The following is a 23,894-nucleotide window of genomic DNA, read 5'->3' as shown; positions in this document are numbered from 1 at the left end:
CTGCGATACTTGATGTAATGTTGGGGGTAGTATGGGGGAGCAGAGGAGTCACAGCTGAGTGAGGGGGCGGTTAGCCATCCTGCCTGCAAAGAGCCACTCTGGCATGCTCCTAAATGTCGCTCCAAAAAGGAGCCATGGGCACCAGTTGTGGAGGGTCTGAATGTGGTGGAGATGCATGGGGTACACACCTGCAGACTTGCATGCTGCCATGGAGTGCCGCTGGCTACTGCCTGAGTGAACACTGGGTCCTTATTCTGCCCTACTCCTACATAGAGGTAGAAGGGGAAGAGATTAAGGTCCAGGTTTTTAAAGATATCTACACACCTAATTCCCATTGAAATCAATAGCTCCTAAATACTTTAAAAATCTGCTCCTAGTGTTGTGCCCTGTCTCTCCCCTCCCATCAGATCCTCCCTTTTGCGGACAATAAAATTCTGAGTTCACCCCAAATTTAATTAAAATGGGTCCCTTCCTCCCCGCTTTTTATGTTTAAAAATAAAAGTAACACAAACTTCCAGATTTTGCCTTTTGAACCCTATATGAGGAGTTGTTGCATCTTCCCATTAAAGTTCAGGTATTTAATCACACTCTTAAGTCCTTTGCTGAATTGGGGCCAGAACTATGCTGTCAAGCCTCCATGGTTAGGTCATAGGGCTTATGTGGTAAGTGCCATGGACCTGCATAACAGTTACTCGCTGGCTTCACAGCAGTTGCCCTTGCTAAATCCACTTGCAGTTGGCAGGTAATGCACACCCCATTTTTGGAAGAGGGAAGCTGCCATGTATTTTACCTTCTGGGATTATACTGGCCATTGATAGCATGTAGTGAAACAGACAGTAGTGATCCTGGGATGAGAGATGGCTGCAGTCTGCAGCCTGCTTGATGTACGCCAAGCCAGAAATAGGTCACTTGCACTCTACTGAATCCCTAGAAAGAGGTAAACTGGATTTCTAGTGGGTTTTCTGTACTGTAGCTGTGTTCACGCATCAGCCTTGTTTCCTTTTCCAGAGATCTCTGGGAACACAGAGGACATTCCCCTAGTGCGCTGGAGGCAGCAGTGGCTGGAGAACGGCACGTTGCTCTTCCACATCCACCACCAAGATGGCACCCCCAGCCTGCCTGGCGCTGACTCCACCGAAGAGCCCCAGACTGAGTCAGCGGAAGAGGAGCTAAGGATCCTCCACATCTCTGTTATGGTACGTGCCGGCTCACTTTCAAAGGCGCGGTGCCATTCTCCGCTCTGCAGGAGGCACCCAACGGGCGCCCAGCTCCCATTGACTTTCAGTGGGAATGTTGAGCCTTTGAAAATTTCCTCTCCCACTTTCCATGAAACGCCTGTGTGCTGAGCTGTCCTTGGAGGGTGGATGCGATGGTTGTGGTTACCAGTAATGACTGTCGAGATGCTGCCAATCCCCAGGCGCATAGTAGAATGACATGCTTGGTAAACTGAGACTTAGACAAAGGTTTAAAAGAAAAGAAGAAGGAAAAAAGAGGTTGAAATTGAAACAAAACGTTTCAATGGGGCCAGAACTGGAAATCTTTTGGATTTTCAGATGGCAGAATTTTTTGAGGTTTCGACTTTTCGTCTCAGTTTGGGAGAGGAACATTTTTCAATACCTCAATTCTTCATGGGATGGGAAAGCTTTCCCAGACAGCTCTATCTGGTGTTTCCTCTAGCTCATTTATATCAGCTCTGCGAGCCCACAGGGGATGCAAAGTCAACGGATCTCTTCCCACTCACCCGAGGAATAGCCTTGCTGTAATGGAGATTGCCTGGAGGTGGAGGGCCAGGTGAGCGTCTCTATGCTCTCCCTCTTTGCAGCCCTCTGTGTAGGGGTGTAGCCATCTGTGCAATGGGTGGGACCGGGTGGGGGGGAGGAGGTATGGCCAGAGCACGTTGCACTCCAGTTATGCTAGGCAATTGGATGACTCCATAGTTAAACCATTGCAGGTGATTCTCTATGGGCTGCTCTAGTTTGTGCCAAGGGCTGCACTGGTGCTCCAGAATCCAGGAGGCACAAATCTATCACCCACCAGTCCCACTGGGCTTAGCTTGGCCATAGCCCAGGGTTGGAGCCACCAAGTATGAAGCAGACTTGTCTATGTGGACCAATGATTTGATCCAATGAGACAAACAATGCATATATCAGAGAAAAGCAACAGTCCTCCCATTTTATTCCCCAAAGTGCCTGTGGTCCCCAGACATCTCTGTTTCCTATGCAAGGTATCCCACCCTCCCTTTAGGTTTTTCTCCCTCTGGTGCTTTGTCACCCCTGCTTTCGTGACACCAGCAGAAGAACCACAGCCTGATGGCTTTGATTTAGCATGTGTGAGCACACAGGACTTGGAATATAACTAGTGCGAGCCCCTTGAGCGTGTTGCAGATTGCATATCCCCCACCCCCTCTGCTGCCTTCCTGTCCTCTTCCCTGCAGAAGCTCTGGAAAGAGAATTCAATGGAAGCCAAAGGGGAAAAAGAAAAAGTATAGATCAGTGTTTGTGAGGTGGATTTTGTTTTTAATGATGGGAAGAACCATACCAATTCCTTTGCCAGCAGAAGATAATTAGCTGGAGACAATGGGCTGCTGATGCTTGCTGCAGGCTGTTTAATGAAGCCTGCTCTAATGAGACTGTCAATATCTCTTCCAGATTGCAGCCCGAGACCAAGTGTCTTCTCTATCTTTTTGTGCTTGATTAGTGGAGAAAAATTAATAAACGGCAAAATCAAACTCAAAACATTTAGTTCGTTTTTGCTGAGAAGGCTGTATGTTAACTGTTTAAAATTATTCCCAACACAGGGGCTGCAGCCTTGGCTGATGTACATCAGGGGAGCTCTGGTCTGTCTGTCTAGTTATTTACATGGCCCTCATCACTGTACTATCTGAAAAAAGAAAAGGAGTACTTGTGGCACCTTAGAGACTAACAAATTTATTAGAGCATAAGCTTTCGTGAGCTATAGCTCACTTCATCGGATGCTCTAATAAATTTGTTAGTCTCTAAGGTGCCACAAGTACTCCTTTTCTTTTTGCGAATACAGACTAACACGGCTGCTACTCTGAAACCTGTACTATCTGAGCAATTCATGACAACTGTATCCCAGTTTTACAGCTGGGGAGCTGATAGCCAGGGTAGATTATGTGATTGCCCAAAGTGGTGGTAATAGCTAGCTCTTATGTAGCACTTTTTGTTAGTTGGTCTCAAAGTGCTCCACAAAGGGGGGGGTCAGTATCCCCCTTTTTACAGATGGGAAAACTGAGGCACAGGATGGTGACATGACTTGCTCAAGGTCAACTAGCCAGTCAGTGGCAGACCTGGGACTAGGACCTAGGTCTTAGGAGTCCCAGTCCAGTGTAGCCACTAGGCTATACTGTCTCCTTAGTAACATACATCATGTTACTACACTGCCTTCCTAGGCAGCGTGGTAGCAGAGGAAATCTGAGTGATCTGGGGATTAAATCCAGGTCTCTTTAATCCCAGACCAGTGCCTTCTCCACTGCACCATCCTTTCACTCTAGTCATGGACTTTAGTGGAGCTAAACCAATTGACACCAGCTGATGATCTGGCCCCCAGATGTCTGAGAACTCCAGATCCTGTTGACTCCTCTCGTAGTCACCTGTATTTCACTTGCTCCCTTTTTTCACTTGCTTCTTTGGAATGGAATGCAGCACAGCCCCGTTTGTGTCCACAGGTCTTGGAGATCCCTAAAATCTTGGGCCAAATGGGACTTCAGCTCAGTGGGGGAGCCAGTCTGCGCCTTTGAGCAGACCGGGCTGTGGGTTGCCATCTCGGTAATGCAATGAATGGCCTGTGCAGCAGGCTGCATGCCGAGGTTCTGATCCAGAGAGGCCCTGAAGCATGTGCTTAACGTTAAGCACGGGAGTAGTCCCAGTGAAGTTAGTGGGATTATTTACATGTTTGAAGTTAAGTGCTTAAATGCTTTGCTGGATTTGGGTCTCTGCTGCTGGAGAATGAGAAGATCCTGGAGTGGTGTATGCGTGTGCATGCATGTATGTTTGTACACATACCCCAGGCCTGTAGCGTGTATATGTTCTGTACTGCAATTGGACTTGCGTTCACAGGATATTTTGGTTAACTAGACTTTAGTTCAACAGCCAGGCAGTGTATATCAGTAGCGGGCATGATGCAGGGGTTCTCTGTGGGAATCATTTGGTCTGTAATTGGACTGGAAATTCCACTGAGGCCATTGTTAAAACCACCAGATGGGGTACAGTGAGGAACTAATGTCCTCGTTTCTCACCCGTGGGTGAATTAGGTTACAGGTGCAATGAGTCTGGTGGGCTCTCAGCTTAGTGTCACGTGGACTCTCATACTTGGTACAGGACTTCCCAATCCGGTATGGAGTGAACCTTAAAAGGGTTTGTTTTGAAAAGCTAATGATGAGCAGTTGTTTAGTAGCAGTGTTCACCCCCTCAGGATCAGCTAGTGAGAGCTTGCTCTGATGATGTAATGCTTGTGTCTACCCTAGAGCTTGATTGGGTGGGATTCTGCAGGAAAGCCAGTCTGAAGTGGCCTTGCATGTTTTGAGAATATTTTACCTCTCCTGCTGGTGTGGTTTGAATTAACCAGTGACCACTTGAGGTGACATCATCTTACAGGTCATGGTTGTATCTGGGGTGAAATAAATTCCAGGGTGGAAAACGGAAGAGTGTAAGAGCCCTGGAAATGATTATTACCAAATGAACAGGAAGAAAACCAGGTGGTGGTAGTGATGATGATTACACCAACATGTGAAATTAAATATTTATTTTTCCCCTTGTCCCTGCCCCCAAATTAATTCCATCCTGGAAGCATCTTTACACCCTAGGAAAGGGTCTTGTGCCAGGAACCAGAATAATGTGGTGTGCTAAAACTGAATTTTGAGTGTTTTTTCCTCCCATTTCAGCTGTGTTGCAAAGAGTGGTGGTGCGGAGTGGCTGAGTCCATTTCTTTGAGCCACTTGTGAGAATGACCTGTGGCTGGGTATTTTAAAATTGCCAACGTTTGAGTAGCGTTTCAGGCTCTGCATATTTTAGGAATTTCTGTAGCAACCATTGCTCTATCTGGATATAGCCACTGAGAAGAGATGAAACTAGAACTAGATTCCCATGCCCACCTGGAATGGAATCTGGATTCATTGGTAGGAGATGGAATCCAGTTCCGGTTCTTGTACGTGCCTGAAAAGGAGTGCAGGCTCCTGATTTTCAATTCCAACTGGTGCAGGAAGTGGTGGAGGAGCAAATGTTTCTTTATGCCACCTTTGCCTTCCTGAATTCTGAACCAGCCAGGATTCTACCAATTCTTAGGCATAACTTAGGGAACCCAATGGGCTGCTCGTGTCATGTCAGATGAGGTTATGCTCTTTCTTGAACAGGAAGTGTTAATTTAAGAAAACAACTGCGACGGCAGTTAAAAACAGGCTTCCACATAACTTGAGTTCCAGCATTGTCTCCCTTGTTTACCAGGGACCACATGCTGTTTGAACTCTGTGTAACACAGACACACCTAGTGGTCTAAGGATATAATGCAACTAAACATATTACAGTTCCAGCAGCTGAGAAGAGCCAGCATGCAGTGGCATTACAGCTGTGCCCCATTGTCTCTCCCTTGCTCCCTGCAAGGGGGTGGCATAGATCTGGGGCCTGCAAGGGGGTGGCATAAATCCATTATGCCAGCTCTGTCCTGTCTGGGGAAGCTCCCCCACACACTGGGTATATTCCCCAACAGCCAGATCCCCAGACTTTATGGGCCAATGCAGCATAAAAGGGTCATAATGTGAGTCCCCATTATGTCCTTGCTAATGAGTAACTCAGAACCACAGTGACACTCAGGAATCAGAGGCCACGTTTAAGCACCAGCGTACCATGTCTCTTCTGCTGGGATCAGTTGCCCACCCCTGTGATGACGCGACATGATGAGGGCTATATGGGGCTAGTAAAAGGAACCCCGAGAGACTGCTATGTCCCAGCTAACCGCAGTGCCCTCTAAGTGGCTGCTCCTTTGCTTAATCTGCAGACATTTTTCTTTTTGGAAGGAAGGGAGGGGTCAATACTTCTCCATTATCCTGAGAATGAAAGAGGGTTAACACGTAATGGGCATTAGAGAACTCTGCCAGCTGCTTCGTCTGTTGCTCATTCAATAATTCCCTTAATGTTTTGTCCTAATGGAGCAAATGATGGTTATTATTATTTTTATTTTTTCAAGATCACCTATTGCATAAAAAGAAGGAGAGGGAAAATGGCCAAGAATGGACGTTGAGCTGTTAGCTGGCTCCCATTTATTTTTTGCTCTTGGCATGCAAGATTTAGAGGACTGGCACAGTCAGCAAAATTGAGCTTGTATCGCTCCAGCTTTATCTGTGGATTGCAGCAGCAATGGACCCTTTGTCTGGCTTATCTGGGTAGACTGTAAGCATTTTGGGGCAGGGACTGGCTTGAAGGGCTTGTCTATAAAGGGAGATTTACCGGCAGGATTCTATTGCTATGGTTATACCAGTATGATTAAACTGGTAAAATTCTGCCAATAAAAATTGCCCCATGCAGACATGGCTTCACTTTGTGTGTGTACAGCACACAGTGCAATGGGATCCTGATCTCAGTTGGCTCCTCTAGGCACTACTGTAATGTCAATAGCAATCCAGTCTTCTCTTGTCTTTTGTTAAGTCACACACTTAATTTCTCTAAGAGCCCCTGGGACAGTCTCCAAAGATTAAGAGTGCTAGTGCTCAAACCAGCCGGAAACATCACTTGAGGAAGAGTTCAGTGTGAGCTCGAAAGCTTGTCTCTTTCACTGACAGATGTATTGGTCCAATGAAAGATATTGCCTCCCCCACCTGGGCACTGAAAACTTTTCCAGTAGGAGCGTTTGCCTACAATAAATCTGATCTCTGCTTTCAAAGACTACATGAAAATAAATATATAAAGATTACTTGTTTCCCTCGCTTTCAGGTAACTGCTTCAAAGCTGGCTCCTACCGTCCTGATTCAGCAAAACATTTAAAGCTTGCGCTTAGCTTTAAGTGTATGTTTTAGGTTCCCTTGAAGTCAATTGGAACTAAGCATGAGCTGAAGTGTTTTGTTGAAGGAGGCTGGACTTCAGCACATGGTTAAAGTCAAGTGGAAGGGCTTGGCTGAATTGAGGCCGTAGTGTCTAACCAGCACCTACGGACTGAAGTCTTATCTGTCTTGGGCAGTGTTAAGATTGATCCATTGAGTGGGTGAGTTTGTGCTATCATCTGTCTGTTATGTACCAGTCCTGTGGATTATAAGTACAGGATTTTGCTCCCCCGAGCCGACAGCTGGACTCTATTCGTGAACATTCTGTTTCCTTTTTTAAAAAAAAAAAAAAAGCACCCCCAATGATTTAATACTAAAATACATCAACATGATTTAAGGACTGTTTCAATCTTTTTCAGTAACTTACTCTTGCGTTTGAATGGAAGCTTCCCATGAGGCAAAGCCAGGCTCTTGGGGTTTTTGTGATTTATATGCTACTTTCCATGTTTTGATGATCGCAGGTTCTCCTGGCTGATGCAGGGTTGTGATGCAGAGACTTTTCTTTATTTTCTTTTGCCAAGAATTCCTTCCATTTCAAATGAGCCAAGAAATCCTTCCCCCCTCCGCCCGCCGCACAATTACTCTGGCATCTCGGAGGGTAAATGGGATTAGGTGTCTTTATTCGCATTTACAAAGCACCTACACAGCACTCTAGGTGCTGCACAAAAATGTACAGCTCCATAGAGCAAAGGACCCCAAATGGACATTTGCATTATCCCCCACCACAAATCCCCCTCAGATGGTTTTGTCTAAAAGATGCATTCTAGTTCACATGGGAATTCATTCACTCCAAGTCAGCACATTATACATAGCAGTTATGCACTAGCCTCATTTTACAGATGGGGGGGAAAAGGCGTACAGCGAAACGGCTTGCCCAAGATCAGACACTGAGTTAGTGACGGAGCTGGGAGCAGAACCCAGGAGTTCAGGGATCCAGCTCACTCTGCCACCCCATGTTGCCTCACCTCACCCAAACAGCTAAGTCATGTGAAAGAAATTCAAGGTCCATTCCAGTGGGGCCTGGAGGAAATCTTTAACCAGTCCCAACTCTGCTTCCATTGACCTTCTCCACAGAAAGGATAAGGGACCTACTACTACCAGTACTTAAGGGAGTTCCCCTTTAGCTCAAGTAGCGGGTTGTCTCACTGGGATGGCAGGCAGTGTAATGTGTTAATGTCTGAAAGGATCATGATCTTGTGCTGTTGGCCCTGTCTTCCTTCAGACCCCAACCCCAATTCCTACACTCATACATCCTGTGTCTGTCATGGGGTGGCTGGCCCATGTGATTAACATAGGTCCAGCACCTCTATGCCAGAACCGCCTGAGCTAGTTAAAAAGGTGGGGCCGGGCACCTGGGTTATAAAGGGTCGGGGGAATTTCAGTGGTGATAGAGCTAGAAGGGGAACTACGGACAGAAATGAGAGGGAGCGAGGGTCTCCTGCCATGGTCCCTGAGGAAGAGAGTTGAGGCTGGGTAAGAAGTCACAGCTGAAAGGTTTGCATTTCCTTTGGGAGAAGGCAAAGGCGACAAACCAGACCCTGCTTCTCCTCCAGCTGCCGAGACTGTGGGAAGGGGCTGCACCTCAGGGAGGAGGGTGTGTGCCCAGTTTAAAGCTAGATGGAAGATTGTTTGTGTTTTTTTGGAACATTGTGTTAATAAGAAACCAGGTGCCAAGTAGGGGTGTGAGCAGATGAGACTGTGTGGCGTGTGTTTAAGGAGCCCTGAGGAAAGGAAAAACGGGCTGCAGAAGCACCCCGGCCACAAGGAGGCGCTCGGATGGTGGCTACTGTTCCAGTCACACTGGACTGTAAGATCTGGAGTGCAGGGTCTGTATTCTGGGGCACCAAAGTACCCCACTCCGAGTAGTTATATAAAATGGGATTTTGTAAAGCGCTCCGTCGTGGCCTGCCTCACCGTTGGCTTCAGTGGAAGCAGAATGAAGCCAAGCCTGAGCCCTTCTGAAATGCAGCCTGGAAAGCAGGCAATAATTGCTAAATGTTACCTAGTAGTGAGAGCGGGAGACCAGGTGTCAGGAGACTTGGATTTTATCTCTGTCTCTGCTATCGACTCACTGTGTGATCGTAGGCAGGTTGCTGCGTCTCTTCCTGCTGCCATTTCCCCAGCTCTCCAGTGGATAGACCCACCTCTGGAAAGGGCCCAGCTGAGCTGCACAGTAGAATGCTGCGTACGATTGTTACTTATTAGGGAGGTGTATCCCACCCCACTGACTGTGCTCTGCCTCTTCCATCTTCTCCAGTCCCGTTTCCATTACACAGGCTTGCTTGAAGGAGACTAAAACAATAGCGACTGTCGTTATCACATGCATTATTCAGACTGTTGCCTGTGCCAGGAACAGTGGGGTCTCTGTGGAAATGTAGAGCCCAGTTTTTCCCTGGCCTAAGAAGGCACAATTACCATTGAAGGGAACTCTCAGTGGATGCTGCTCCTGCTTATTCCAGGCATGATTTTGGCCCCGAGGGCAGATCTTCAGTTGGTGTATATTGTCATTGTCCCATTGAATGGAGCTATGATGATTTAGATCATTTGATGAACTGGCCTATGTTTTAAATGGGCACTGTCAGTGCCGGTAGGCTCAGTTTTCCCCATTTGCTTTACCGTCCCTTTGCAAAGTGCTGGGAGATCCCAGTCTGATAACGAGAGGAGATCTGCTGAGGTCGCTTGGGTGGTGTGGCATAGTAGGATTTTCCTGTGCTCTGACCTTGCAGCTTGAGTGCAACATGCAGCAGGACAGTCTAGAGCCTGGTGGGGCAGAGTCCCAAGCCTGGCACCCATGTTTGTAGTTGGAGGGCTGCCTGCTGGGGAAGGAATTTGGCATTTTTAAGGCACCATTACGCTGTGTTTGGAAACATGACAGCTCCTGGCAGCTGCAGGGCTTGTAAGAAAGCCGGGGCTTTGATTTTTTTTTTTTTTTTTTTTTTTTTTATACCTGCCCTTGTAAGGGTTTAAGACCCCGAACTATAGTGTCAGCAGCTAGCATGACTTTCAGCCTGGCCTGGAGTCAGACTAGTGGGTGAGAGGGGAAAGTCATCCAGTCCCCTTTGCCGCTCCCCCTAGGCCATGCGTTCCTTGCCATGCTGGCCATCCAGCTGGAATGGAAGCCACTGATCTCCTTGTCCATGTAGCTCTGCCTCCCGGCAGCTGGCTGCAGTTCTGCTGCCTCCAGCCGTGGCTCTGAGCCCTGCTTCTGTTCCCTTTCCTAGGGGGGGATGATTGCCCTGCTGCTCTCCATCCTGTGCTTGGTGATGATCCTCTACACCCGCCGGCGTTGGTGCAAGCGGCGCCGGGTGCCGCAGCCCCAGAAAAGTGCCAGCGCGGAGGCAGCAAACGAAATCCACTACATCCCCTCAGTCCTGATTGGGGGTCACGGACGGGAGAGCCTGCGCAATGCCCGTGTGCAAGGCCACAACTCCAGTGGCACGCTGAGCATCCGTGAGACCCCCATCCTGGACGGCTATGAGTACGACATCACTGACCTGCGTCACCACCTGCAGCGCGAGTGCATGAACGGCGGCGAGGACTTTGCCAGCCAGGTCACCAGGACGTTGGATTCGCTGCAGGGCTGCAATGAGAAGTCTGGCATGGATCTCACGCCAGGTTGGGGGTCAAAAGGCTTACCCTCCATGTGCTTTTCTGTTCCTGTTTGCGTGGGCTCAGCTGAGTATTGAAACAGAGTCCTCTCCCTGTGTGTATTGCTGGCATTGGGCTACAGTGGAATACATATACACAGAATACTCCTCTGTACCCCTTTCCCCGTGCAAGTTTGATATGATCCCAGAGCCGTATGGGACAACCTAATTTGAGGTTCCCTTACACATGGGACAGCAGTGAGTATGTTCCGCTGCATATTCTCATAGCCACAGCTTGGGGCCTCCTTGTACCCAGATCTAGCAGCGCGTCTTCCACTGCATGTGATATAGCAGAAATAAGGGTTGGTGGTGCTGAAATGCAGAGCCTTGATTCCAGTACAGGAATCTCTGTGTCTGCACCTTCCTTCTCCCTGAACAGAGGTTTCAGTAAGGGGTCAGATGGAAGGGGGAAAAATGTGGTGGTTTTCTGTCCCAGCTCTGTCCTCATCCCCCAAGCTCCAGCCACAGTCCCAGGACCACTGGGTCCATTTAAAAAATGATCAGCAGTGAGATAGTTAATGTTGATGTTTAAATTGTCATCAGTAGTCTTCAGTGTTAACACCACCTTGATGCAAATGGGGCTTCTCTTGGATCACAAGACTAGTGACTACATAGTTGTCCCCTGATCAGGTTGCAAAGTGGCTGCAGGTTGTGTAGGTGGAATCTAAACTGTATTCCTAGGAAGTCCAAGGATGAGATTTCCAAAACTGCCTAAGGGATTTGCCTGCCCAGTTTGTGCAGTGAAATCTCTTATGCAGCTTTGAAAATTTTAACCCGAGCCCTTTGCCTGCTCAGAGAGGGGCCCAGTTAGATCCCATCTACACTACAGCTTATACAGTATTGTAACTGGGTCAGGGGTAACTATATTGTAAGGAGGGTCCCCTGACTCAGTTATTGCTGTAGTGCAGATGGGCCTGAATGCCTGTCTATCTGCAGACTCCTCAAGATGACGCTGAATGAATTGGGGCTTCTCCAACACCAGCCTAAGAGGTAGTTTTTCTCATGGAGCGAGTTTTAACCTTCCTCCTTGTCATCCCTGGCCCTTCCCAAGGGATTACTTCTCTTCCTCCACACTACAGGCCAGATAAGGAGTTTCTCCCTGCTTGTTGGATCTCACCCTGGTAGCAATGCTTTGGCAGGGCTGGTGGAGCTGCAATAGGTGGGCATGCTGCTGCTCGGAATGGACAGGGCTCTCCAGAACCTGGTTTGAACCAATTTTGTCATCTCATGCACCTTTGGAGTGGAAGAAATCTCAGTTTCAGCCCCTGTTCCCATGTCCCGTCCCCCCCCCCCCCCCCGCATAGGGACCCTGGTCAATTTCGCTGGCCGGGCCACCATCCAAGGTGTTGCTAGTGCTCTCGCCCAGATGCTGGGAAAGGAATTTGATCCTGAGAAATGAATTCTCTCTCTTTCTCTCTCCCTCTTTTTTTGTCTTTTCTCTGAAAGTTTTTGCCTTAAATTCTTCCTGCTCAGGAAGCGACAACGCCAAGCTGTCCTTGATGAACAAGTACAAGGATAACATCATCGCTACCAGCCCTGTGGACTCCAACCACCAGCAGGCTACCCTGTTGTCTCATACTTCCAGTAGCCAGCGGAAGCGGATCAATAACAAAGCACGAGGTACCCTGTGACTCCCTGGGGCTGGGGGAGGCAGTGGGGAGTTCTGTTCACCAGTGGAGCTCAATCCTTGTCTGCATCGGGCTTTTTGCCTTCCCACCCCATCCGGCGCCTGCAGGCAAAGCCACAGTCCCCCCAGTTTCTGGCAGCAGTAGGCTCTACCACTACAAATAGCAGCATTGTCCATCTACAACAGAGGACTGCAAAAGGGCAGGTCCCCAAGTCAGAGTTCATGATTTTCCTCTGTGGGAGAAGGGAGCACTTTGTGTTCCCCATAGCAACACCCTCTGACCAGTTAAGAGCCAGCACTGGTGATAGCAGTGGGCAGAGCTCAAAAGATCCTGAGGTTGGGTCACCTAGACAGGTGTCTGCCTCTGTTTCCCCTCCCACCCCTTGTCTATTTAGATAGTAAGCTCCTCAGGACAAGAGCTGCCTCCTAGTGTCATTTGTACAGCACCTAGTGCAATGAGGCCCTGATCTCTGGCACTTCTGCAGTGCAAGTAACAACAGCAATGAGAGACGGCAGGTGGCTATGATGGGGGTAGAGGTCGGGGGAAAAAGTGTGATTGTTGGAAGTGATTCTGTCATCTGTTAATTGTAGCTGGCTCAGCATTTCTGAACCCCGAAGGAGATTCTGGGACAGAAGCTGACAATGACCCCCAGCTGACGTTTTATACTGACCCATCCCGGAGCAGGCGGCGCAGCAGAGGTATGCATGTGGGTGGGTGTGTAGGTGGGGGGAGAAGGAAGGCTGGGAATCGAAAGCAGATGTTCCTGCAGAGGCTAGACCTGGGTTGTGTCTATGGGTGTTTTCACATAGCAGGACTATATCCAATGTGAAGATGAGAAGAGATTGAGAGTTAGGTAAGTGCTCAGGGCCAAACCCTGATCCCATTGAAGTCAGTAGCCCCTTCTTCGGGGCCAGGATTAGGCTGTCAGTCCAGCTTTCTGGTTGCAATACCCCTATTCCAATAGCCTTATAGTTCCATCTCCTCCAAGATATTTAACCCAGACTGGGCGGGCATCCTCTTCGTGGGGACATCAGAGTTCTGTTTTGTCTCATCAGGCTTCCTCAAATGGCTGTGTGCCACAAGTGCAACGTTGTAGGTTCTACATGAACACTGGCTCTGGGCATGATTTTCCATTGAATAGTTGGTGTGATGGCGGTCAGAACTGAAACTCAAACGAGAATCGGGAAGTGCTGATTTCTAATCCCTAGCCAGTCCACTGGCCACATGGAACTGTTTGGGAGATCTTTGCAACTGAGGACGAAATAGATTCAAATTTTGCTGCTGGCATCTCCCAGGATTTGTTGTATATTAATGAGTAACGGGCTTCAAAGCCTGGCTTGTTAGCCCCTGTGCCTCCCTGTTCGGTGTCTTACTGCTATTATTTTAATAAAACTGTCTCCCGCACAAAGGGGAAACCAGATGGAAAGATTCTATAAATACACTGTACCTCACCAGCGATGGGCTGTATACAAACATAGAGAAGGCAGCTGTGCCTGACTTAAAAGAAGGAAGAGAAATTATTATAAAAACCAACCCTTCTATATCAAAGTAAAACGAGGTTGAACTGTTAACCAATAACGTTGTCCCTAGCTAAAATGATGGACTAGTTTTCTCTTACCATCAGCTTCTTTCTTGGGAACTGTAGATTCTCTTCCGCACTCCCCAATGCAACCTTTTTAGCCTCGGCAGTGATGCTCACAGCCTGGCCTGCTGTTCTCTCCTTGGGACATCTGAACTTTTATTCTATTGTGTAGGTTCTTAGACTGCATCAAACAATGTGACTAACATCTGTCATGTGTTTGTTCTCTCGTCCCCTCCCCAGTGGGAGAGGTGTGCAGCGGACACTCCTTGGTTTGGTGGGGTGGTTGCTTTTGGGGTTTTTTATACACGTTTCTCCGTGTTTGTCCTAGAGAAGGCAGGCAAAGACTTGGAGTGGAAGGTGGGAAGGTTTGTGATGGTCCATAGTTCCTGGGGCAGTTCATTCTGCAGTCTGACTGGCGCCCAAGACTCTTCTGTCTGCTACACAGACGTGCTTTACCCTTCTTGTAGGGACTTCCGGCGTGCCTGAGGAATAGTTGTAGACCACAGTCTGCATCCCTGAGCTTTAGCTGTCATTTAGCTGTCCTGTGCCCAGATCATGGAGTCCCTTGGAGATAAGGACGGGGACCTTGAGCCTGACTTGCTATTTTCTGGTAAACCAGTGTAGGGAGTAGAGGACAGCTTTGATGTGCTCGTGGTAGCTTGTGTTTCTGAGGAGATGCGCTACGGTGTCTTTAGTAGGTGGGGTCTTTACTAGGTGGAGTTTCCTTAAAGTGCCGCAGGCTTCATGCCCAAGTATATCACAGTGCTGTAGTTATGCCAAGAGGTAATGAAGGTGTGAATAGCATGTCATTGTCTGCCAGGATGGGATGAAGTCTCCTAGCCAATTGGAAATGGAGGAAGCGTTACTCATGGATGCTGCTGTGTGATTGCTTAGCATCAGCAAGGAATCCAGGAGCTCTCCAACTCTAGGGACTGAACTGACCAATTGTGGATGTGTACCTTGAACTAAATATGGCCCAAAGGAGACAGCACCATGGCTGTGAACTCTTCATAATGCTCTCCTCTTCTCATTTCTAGTTTGCTTGGGTGCATCTTCAGCCAGCTGTTCTTCACCTACGAGCTGATCTCATCCAAGCACTGGGCCATATTGGTGTCAGCAGTGTGATCTTGTGGCGAAGGTTAAGTAGAGCTGTGAGTCATCTGCATATTGCCGGCACTTGCATCCATGTCATCTGACCAGTTCACCTAGTGGTTGCATGTAAAGGCCCAGAGAGAGAACAGGTCCTGGTGGAACTTCACAAGCGAGCGGTCTGGTGGTGGAGGCATGCCAGAGTCTTCGGGCAGCCGTCTGAGGTAGGAGCAGAAGCAGGCTGGAGTAGGAGCATGGAAACAGGTATGGGCAGAGCAGGAGCCAAGCGCTGAAGCAGGGACAGTCTGTTGAAACTACCAGCAGTGGGGATGCTTCTGGCCAGGTAGTGACATCAAGCAGACTGGCGAGCCTGATTCCTTTATGAGCCTATATACCTGCCTTGGGGCCACCTGGGTGGGTCCTTGCTTGTGGATTGGCTGAACTCTCATTGAATGGAATGGAGCCTATCCCAGGACCTGCAGGTAGTTGTCTCTGATGACTCATCTCCCTTTCTGGCTTAGGTGGTGACACCTCAGGCTTAAACAGACACAGGCTTAGAAGTATCACAAGGTGCAGTTCCACATCAGGTCTCGCTGGGTGCCTCCCTCCATGAAGGACCCAGAGCATCCTAGTGCATTACTCTGGAACCCTGCCACACCTCTCAGGCAGGACAGCAAAATCTCATGGTCCACATGTCAAATGCTGCGGAGAGGTCCCAGGAGAATGAGAATGGATGTCTGCCCTCTATCCATTGACAGCAGGAGATCTTCCATCAGTGCTGCTAAAGTGGCTTCAGTTGCATGTCCTGGCCTGAATCCAGATTGTGCTGGGTCCAGAAGATTAGATTACCTAGTAGTCAGCCTTCTGCTACCTTCTCTGAGCTAGCTCAGGAACGGGAGGTCTGATGCTGGGTAGTAGTTGACTAGGACGAACGTGTCCAGGGTGGATTGGTCGGGCTACTGCATGTTTGAAGGAGGAAGGGAAAATTCCTTTTCCGCGTGATCCACTGGCGGTTTCAGTCAGGACCGGTGCCGTTTGCTCCTGACTGTTTCACAAGCCAGGAGGGGGATGGGCGGGATTCACAAGTTTTGGGTGGAGACTCCTTTCGGGTCTCCAGAACTTCCTGATGAGAGAATGTGCTGAATCCTGGGAATGCAGGAGTGCTGTTTGTTGATGGGTATTTTCTCTTTGTCTTCCTTTCGCTGAATACACAGGCAAATGTCTCTGACTGTTTCTAAAGTCAGGGCATTTCCCTCTTCTTTTGTTTTCTTCTTGGGACAACTGAACTTGTGAAATGAGCACACGGCCTTTCAGTCCACTCATTGGATGAGCCTAAGACTTCACTTCCATTGCAAGCAAATTCCCGTCTAGGCTCTGTTAATTAACTGATTCCTCTTCCCCCCCCCCCTCCCCCCAGGAAACGTTCTCGACTGAAACTTCCATAAGATGCCTTGGTGATGGGCGAGGAGGCCACTAGCATACCCTGGCATGTGCCTGTTCAGCATCACCATGTTTACCACCGGATTGTAGCAATTTAAAGATGTAGCAGGTCAAATTCAGAGCAGGAATCATTTGAGGCAGGCCCCTTTGATAAGGGGCTCCACACAGGCTGACTCAGTCTTTCACCTTTCTGAGACAGGTGAACTCGGCTCAAGTTTTCTCAGTGCATGAGTCCTTCAGATGAGAGATTAAAAGCCTTGGACGTTAAAGATCTTGTGGCGCCTAGTCATGGCAGACTGAATCTAAGAAAATTACCAGCAAGAAAAACAAATTGAATGCTCTAATTCTCTTCTTTTTACTGAATACTCGGCTATGTGTCTCTGACCTGCTGGAAAAAGAAGGCGTTTACAGTGGTCTTTTAGAACGCATTGATGCACACAACAGTGTTGTGAAAGGACCTGCGCTGTTACATGTGCAGTAACATAGAGACAGCTGACGAAGTGAAGAATGATCCTCCATAAAAACATAATTGGCCAAAGTCGTCTCCTTTGACGTGTATAAATCCAAAGTGGCTCCATTGAATGACCTCGTTGGAGTTGCTCTGGATTTCCGGTCAGGAGGATGAGAGCAGAATTTGGACCAGTGTGCTTTTCAGAAGTGTGTGTGTGTGTGTGTGTGGGAGGGAAAGACTAATCTCCCAAAACGTTGGCTCCCCTCGCTGTAGGGCAGTGTGCTGGTTGTCCACCTTACTGCTGTGTGCCTCCCAGAAGTGGCTGCATTTCAAGGATGAAACAATGGCACATGGTATAGTTTGTGAAGTACGTTGGGGTGGGAGGCGCTATACACACCTAAGACAGCATTCTGTATTGTGAAGCCAAACCAGCTGGTTCCTCTAGCAACATGGGTCCTGTGACTCTTAGCAAAATGGCATCTTTTGAGCCCTATGTGCCTGCAGCCCTTAGGACCGCTCGCACAGCTCTGAAAGATTCTGAGAACTGAGAAGCCTCAGGCTGTTCAAGCTTCAGGTTTGATTGTGCTAGCATTCTCGCGGCCCAGAGTTGCCTCTTCCCCTGCCAGGGCATTGTGCCAACTGTCAGAGAGATGATAGGTCAGAAACTGCAGGATGCCGGACACTGCAGCGGCGGACGGAGGCTGCCGATTCTGAGCAGATGTTTGAGATAGGGACAGATCGACCAGCCTTCCAGGCACTCCATGGAGTGCCGTTCATTACCCGTGGGAACTTGAGTCTGCACAGGTATGGGCCAATAACCAAAAACTTGGCGGCTTGTGGAAGCAGTTCCAGGGCACAGTACTTTGATATCAGCAAAGCTGCCCTCCCCCACCACCCCAAACAAGACAGGGACTAATGCAAACTCTGTGGGTTGGGATCCCTTTGATCCTCTAAGTGATGAGGGTGGTTGAGAAGTGAGGGTTTCCCTGGGAAGATGAACCCTTCTGGTATTCTCTGCTCTGTTTGATCAGGAGGAGGGAGTGGGGGAGCTAGGGAGCTCCTTGGATTGTGTTCTAGAGGTAGTGGCTGGTGCTATGGCTCTGATGTCTCTGCCGTCAGTCTCTTTGTTCGCTGCTGTTCCAGTTGGCTCGCCGAGAAGTCCAGTCAACAAGACCACGCTGACCCTGATCAGCGTCACTAGCTGCGTGATCAGCCTGGTGTGCTCGTCCCACATGAGCTGCCCGCTCATCGTCAAGATCACCCTGCATGTCCCGGAGCACCTCATTGCCGACGGTGAGCACGCCCCCCACACCTCCGCCCGCACAGCTCTGCCCTCTGACCCTCAGGCAGGGGAGTTGGCCAGGGGAAATGCCAATCCGTCTGGGTATGGAGCTGCCCACCCTTGGTGTCACGACGGGTGGACGGTACATCATGCTGCCAAATGTCATCACGTCAGGATTAGGGTTGCCAACTTTGGTTGGATGAATTCCTGGAGATTTCATCATATTACATAAAGATTAATCTTTAAATTAAAGATTAATTCTTGGAGACTCCATGACAGTTCTGGAGGATTGGTAACTCTCAGGACCCATTGTTAAACTGATGGCCGAGGAGAGCCTGCTCTTTGGGAACCATGTCCGAAATCATGGGCCACCACAGGAGGAAGGGCCAGGCCAGGGGAGCCCCTGTTCTGGGACATCATCCTCCGAGCACAGAGCTGCGTGTGTGGGGAAGGGTTATTCCAGTTATAATTGAAACTGGCCAGTGTTGTGCCTATAACTGGCTTGCGGGAAGCTTGGGGTCTGAAATTAGTTTGCGGGGAGTTCTGTGTCGTAGGCTTCCCAATCTATGTTTCTCTTGCAGGGAGCCGCTTTATCCTGCTGGAGGGCAGCCAGCTGGATGCTAGTGACTGGCTAAACCCTGCCCAGGTCATCCTGTTCTCCCAACAGAACTCCAGCGGGCCCTGGACACTGGACCTTTGTGCCAGACGGCTTCTTGACCCGTGTGAACACCAGTGTGATCCAGAAACCGGTAGGCAGTGTTGGTGGGGAGGCCAGGGTAACTTCTCTCACCAGCAGCACAAGCTCCTGCTCGCTGATCTCTCCGGGGTCAGATGGGCCCCCTGGATTTACCAGCCGGTCCGGAGATTGGCTGCACAGGGGCAGACTCAGTCGTTATAGGCTGGTGGCCTGTATGATAAGCATCCTGTGCCAGCCACATAGTCCATTTAGCCTGTTTTGTGTTGTGGCTAACATTTTTGGCACAGACCTTGAGACTTTGCTGGGTCTTGGTGGCCCAGGTCAGAAAAGAGTTCGGTGATTTGCATATTTAAATTAGATCCCTGATTTTCCTTTTCCCCCCCACCTCCCTAATTGATTTACTGCAAGGGATCCCTTCTTTCCATCCCCTTCCCCAAAGTGTTTGTGAAGGAGTGGCTGAGATGGCACAGACCCAGGGGTAACTGCAATCTGAGGGAAATCCATGCATTCCCCAGGTGAGTTTTTCATGCCACATAATGGCAGTTGTATGGCTAAAGCCCCATGCAATGCTTTGAAACTTGGCACACTATTTTCTTGCTGCCCTCGCCCCCCCCCCCGGGAGAAATATAAGAACTGCAGCACTGATCAGCAGGGTGAGATAAGGATTGAATGGCAACCCTCACTCAGGGGCTATAGCTTGCCTTCAATCCTTCTCCGTTTCCTTACACCTATAACTGTAATTCGGCCACAGAGAGCTCTGATCTTAGGGTGCCTAAAGAAGGACGTGGAAGAATTTGGGTGTTGACGTGGTGGAAGTGCACCATAGATGCAGTGGTCCCACCCTCAAAAATGGGGTGAAATAACCAGCACACGTCATTTTACTGTCTGCCAGCAGGCACAATGCCATTACAGAGATACGGGGATACTAACCAAACTACCGCTGCACAGGGGAACCCAGGGTATCTGTAGCTGCCTGTACTGAGACTCGCAGTGTGGAACCAACGCCATGCTCAGTGCAGATGTCAGAGTCTAATCATAGAAAGGTAGGGCTGGAAGGGACCTCGAGGTCATCTAGTCCATCCTGCTGGGCTGGACTAAGAATAGGGTCATGGGTAGAGAACGCAGTCCCTGAGACGAGGTTACTGAATATTTAAACTGGATCCAAAGAGGAGCAGGGCCCTGACCCTGGTTGGGTGCTAGTGGTGGGTGCTTTGTCTGGGCATCAGCTGGAGTTTGCTCCTCTGCCAAGTCGCGGCTCCCTGGCTCATGGCTGTGATCCTGCTGCGGTGTACTCGTTCCTGCCCCCCTCTCTCTGCATTTGCCAATGGCACCGGGAGCAGCTGGTGTATCAATTGTGCACTGTCGTGGGGACGTAAAAACCTGCAGCTGGGGATGTGTTGGGGGCGGCCGGGAGAGGAAGGGAAGCACTGAATCAACACAGCTCTGCCAGCGGGGCTCCTGGGGGCCACATCCGCAGGCTGTACTGCTGCCTTTGACAGTGCCCCAGGAGGGGCAGCGATGGACGTTCTGCCTGGCTTTCCCCCAAGCTGAATCCACCTACCAAGGCCATTCATGCCTTGCCAGATGGGAACAGGGAACCCGGCTCAGTGAGGGCAGTGGGAGGGGTAACCAGAGGAGCTTTTCTAGGGTGAGATTTTCACAAGCATACGATGTTGGCCTAACTCAACTCCCATCAATGGGAGCATTCCCGATGAAGCCAGTGAAAGTAGTGGGAGATCAGCCTTGAGCACTTGGAAAATCCTGTCCTTAAGTCCTTGATGTAATGGGTTGAAATTCAGCACCTTAACATGGCTTTGCCATTGATTTATCAACTTATCGGCCAGATCCTCTGCTGATGTAAATCAGCATCACTGCCTGGAAGTCAGCTCCATTGAACTTCCTGGAACTGGATTGAACTCAGCGGAGATATGCCCATTTACATCACCCGAGGATCTGTCTGGCCATCTATCCGTCCCATTTATAACACATGTCGTCATGCCAGGCATCACGAAAACACATGCAATCCACACACCGTGATGTTTCCCTGGCCTCTGTTTGCTAGAAGCTGGGAATGGGTGACAGGGGATGGATTACCTGTTCTGTTCATTCCCTCTGGGGCACCTGAGATTGGCCGTTGTTGGAAGAGCGGATACTGGGCTAGGTGGATCATTGGTCTGACCCAGTATTTTATGTTCTTAAGATATAAATTGCAAAGCTGTTTATAAGCTGACTTTGTGTGGGACGCAACTGGTCTCGGTCCAGAGCTAATACCTAATCGTTTCTGTAGTTCTTAGCTATAAACAGGCTTGAGCTGAAATCCTGGATCCACATACGCCTGAAATTGGTGCATGTGAAGAAATTGGTGGTGTGTTGCAACTGGAATTCATCACGCTAAGTTATGTACTTCAAAGGGGGAGCAGGAAGCAGAGAGACATAAAGCAGGGACAATAAGTGGTATCATCCAGTTCAGTGGTGGCAAGGAGATGGGGCTTGTCTGCACTGTGAAAGCGATAGCAGCCCAGCTATGGCACCAGAACTATGCTGCTGTAACCCTGTAGTGGGGAGGCAGGCCGCAGAACCAGAGTGGGGTTTCCATTGCTGCAGGAACTTCATCTCCCTGAGCAATGGTAGTTAGGTCAACGGACACATTCTTCCATCGATCCAGCTGTGTCTACACCTGGGTTAGTCTGGCATCGCTCCATTGCTCTGGGCTATGGACTTTTCACACCTCTGAGTGCCATAGCTTTCTTGACCTAAGTTTTTAAGTGTTGCCCAGGCTGTAGGTGCACCAAGGGGTTTGTTCTTGCCCCTGGTTTTGGGAGAGTTTTGCCTGCACGTAATGAGCTTGGGAGTCTGTTGTTGTTACTGAGCATCAATATTCAACAGGGTCGTTGTCTTTTTAAAAATCCTCTGTCTTACTGCATAGCTGTGTGGCCCAAGCACGCATGCTGCCCCGTGACACTACTCTGTCGGATCTCTGCCCATAAAAAGCTAAGCTCACCTGGCTTTGCAGCTTCCAACGTTGTCTCGGGGAAGCAAGCCTCCCTGCTGTCCCTGCAGTTGCCTCTGTTCCTTGCTTTTTCCTCTAGTGAAATGATCAGTCCTGGTGGGATTACTGGAATGTGTCTCCTTTCCCCTTGTGCCTTGGCTGGCTTCGTTCTCAAACATGGCTTCTCTGCCTTCGTTTTCCCTGTTGGGTGTCATCTGATTTACAGGTCACTGCCTTCCTTCCTTTCCTTGTGAGATCAAAATGGAACAGCATTTTACAGCAATTAGAGGCCAAACTCAGATCTCAGGGTCTAGATGTGGATGTAAATCTGGATATCGCTACCATCTCCGGCAGACTTGCTGCCGATTTACACTGGGGTAACTTGAGTGACTCTAGTTTTTCATCTGTAACGAGAGATGATCTGCATCTCTTTGGTCACTGAGCTATTATGTTTTGGCAGGAATGTTATCATGGGCCAGATCAGTGTAAACGGCATTATGCTGACTTCAGTGGCACTGGGCCCATTGACAGCCACTGAACGCTTTCCCCTCCTGTTTCCTTCCAGCGTTCATTTTATGTGAGTGTAGTGTGGATATATAAGCGAGAGGGCACATAGTACTACGATGAATAGCAGCTGAGCTATCTGCTCTGGGTGTGTTCCAGGATCACTCCATCCAGCCACATCTCTTCCTTCAGTTCGGAGTAGATGTAGTGCTGGGGCAAGCTGCCAAACTGATTCCCCGCAGATTTAGCCATGGAACAGATGGGCAGTGGCAGCATTAGTTTTCTAGCACTGTGACTTGCTCCTGGCCAGGGTGGATGGCAGTGCAATTTCCAGGCCTCGGACTCTTTGAGAAGGGCCCAGGTAGAGCCGGCTGAGCACTGGCATGCTAGGAACTGGATTGTAACCACCAGCTTGTTTTGTGTAGGCAGCCGAAGAACCATCAGCTAGCGTGGATTTCTGGTGCCTGCTGACCAGGAGTGGGCTTGAATCTGTGGTGTAGAGATGAAGGTCTCTGTTTTCCAGTATCAGTCCCAGTATCAACACCTACAGTGTTGCTCTCTGATCACCTATGCTACCCACAGCCTGCTTATTAACCCATTCCAAACACCAAACCACATTCTTCTCTCCTGTCCACTTGAGCTGCTGCAGTCAGGAGTATCCGAGGGCAGAATTCACCTTCCTTCTATGATGATTTTGTCTTACCATGACACTAGAGGTCTTAATCAAGATCAGGGCCCCATTGTGTCAGGAGCTGTACAAACACACATAATGGGAGCCAGTCCTTACTCCACCAGGCTTACTGTTTAAATAGATCTGAGAAAAGAAGCCTGATCTCCCCATTTCACACTTTCAAGGTTGCACGGAGAGTCTGCCGCAGAGCCAGTCTCCTGAGTTGCAGTACAGTGTCTCAGCCACATGGTCCTTCCTCTCGGTGCCATAGGACACATTCGGCACTGCTGTCCACTCAGCACCACACCAGCAGGGCTGCACGGGCTTAAGTCATTGCAGAAGCTGGGTCAGTCTCTTCCCTCTGGCCAGCATGTACCTGCGCACAGTCTGTGTCATCTTCTGTAATATCCACTTGCTCCCCTGCTGGGAGTCTGCTTGCTCCAGAATCAGTGTTCCATGAGTTCACAACCATCTGTCACAGCAGATGCAGCCCCTGCATAGGGAGTCATCAGCCTCCTTGGGGTCAGGTCTTAAAAATTCAGGCTTCTTTCATCTGTGTTTTAAAGGCATGTGGCCCTGTAGGAGCAGGAGGCTGTCCCGACAGACTCTTGTCTTTGGACCCTACGCTGCCCTGCCCTGTCCCCTGTGCAGTCCCACATAGACCAGTGATGCTGCATGCAGGGTATCAGTTAGCATGGAAGCTGGCTTTTTAAGAGCAGCAGGCTGCAAACGGATTGGGCTAGAGTAGCCAGGCAAAATCTTTGCCCCAAGCTGAAAGAAACCTTTTTGGTGAGGTCTCTGCCATGCTGGGTTCTGTCATGTAAAGGGGATGAAATTCCCCCTCGCAGTTAGCCAGCATGAAGC

At 49.3% G+C, this 23,894-nt stretch overlaps 1 protein-coding gene across 5 annotated transcripts in view; it reads left to right on the top strand.

The window, feature by feature from the left end:
• Nucleotides 1-23,894, top strand: part of ASTN1 (astrotactin 1) — a 193,926-nt gene that overhangs the window by 80,407 nt on the left and 89,625 nt on the right. For 2 of the 5 annotated variants that reach the window (XM_038414175.2, XM_038414179.2), the window contains exons 2-7: nt 1,009-1,196; nt 10,273-10,666; nt 12,145-12,318; nt 12,917-13,024; nt 18,008-18,181; nt 18,752-18,919. In XM_038414175.2, coding sequence (XP_038270103.1) covers nt 1,009-1,196; nt 10,273-10,666; nt 12,145-12,318; nt 12,917-13,024; nt 18,008-18,181; nt 18,752-18,919 — 1,206 coding nt within the window. The remainder of the gene's footprint in view (nt 1-1,008; nt 1,197-10,272; nt 10,667-12,144; nt 12,319-12,916; nt 13,025-18,007; nt 18,182-18,751; nt 18,920-23,894) is intronic. The other 3 variants (XM_038414178.2, XM_038414177.2, XM_038414176.2) reach the window with 3 other exon arrangements.

Source organism: Dermochelys coriacea, chromosome 8 (genome assembly GCF_009764565.3).
Source record: "Dermochelys coriacea isolate rDerCor1 chromosome 8, rDerCor1.pri.v4, whole genome shotgun sequence".
In the NCBI taxonomy this organism is placed as follows: Eukaryota; Metazoa; Chordata; order Testudines; family Dermochelyidae; genus Dermochelys; species Dermochelys coriacea.
This window is presented reverse-complemented; position numbering and strand designations above follow the sequence as displayed.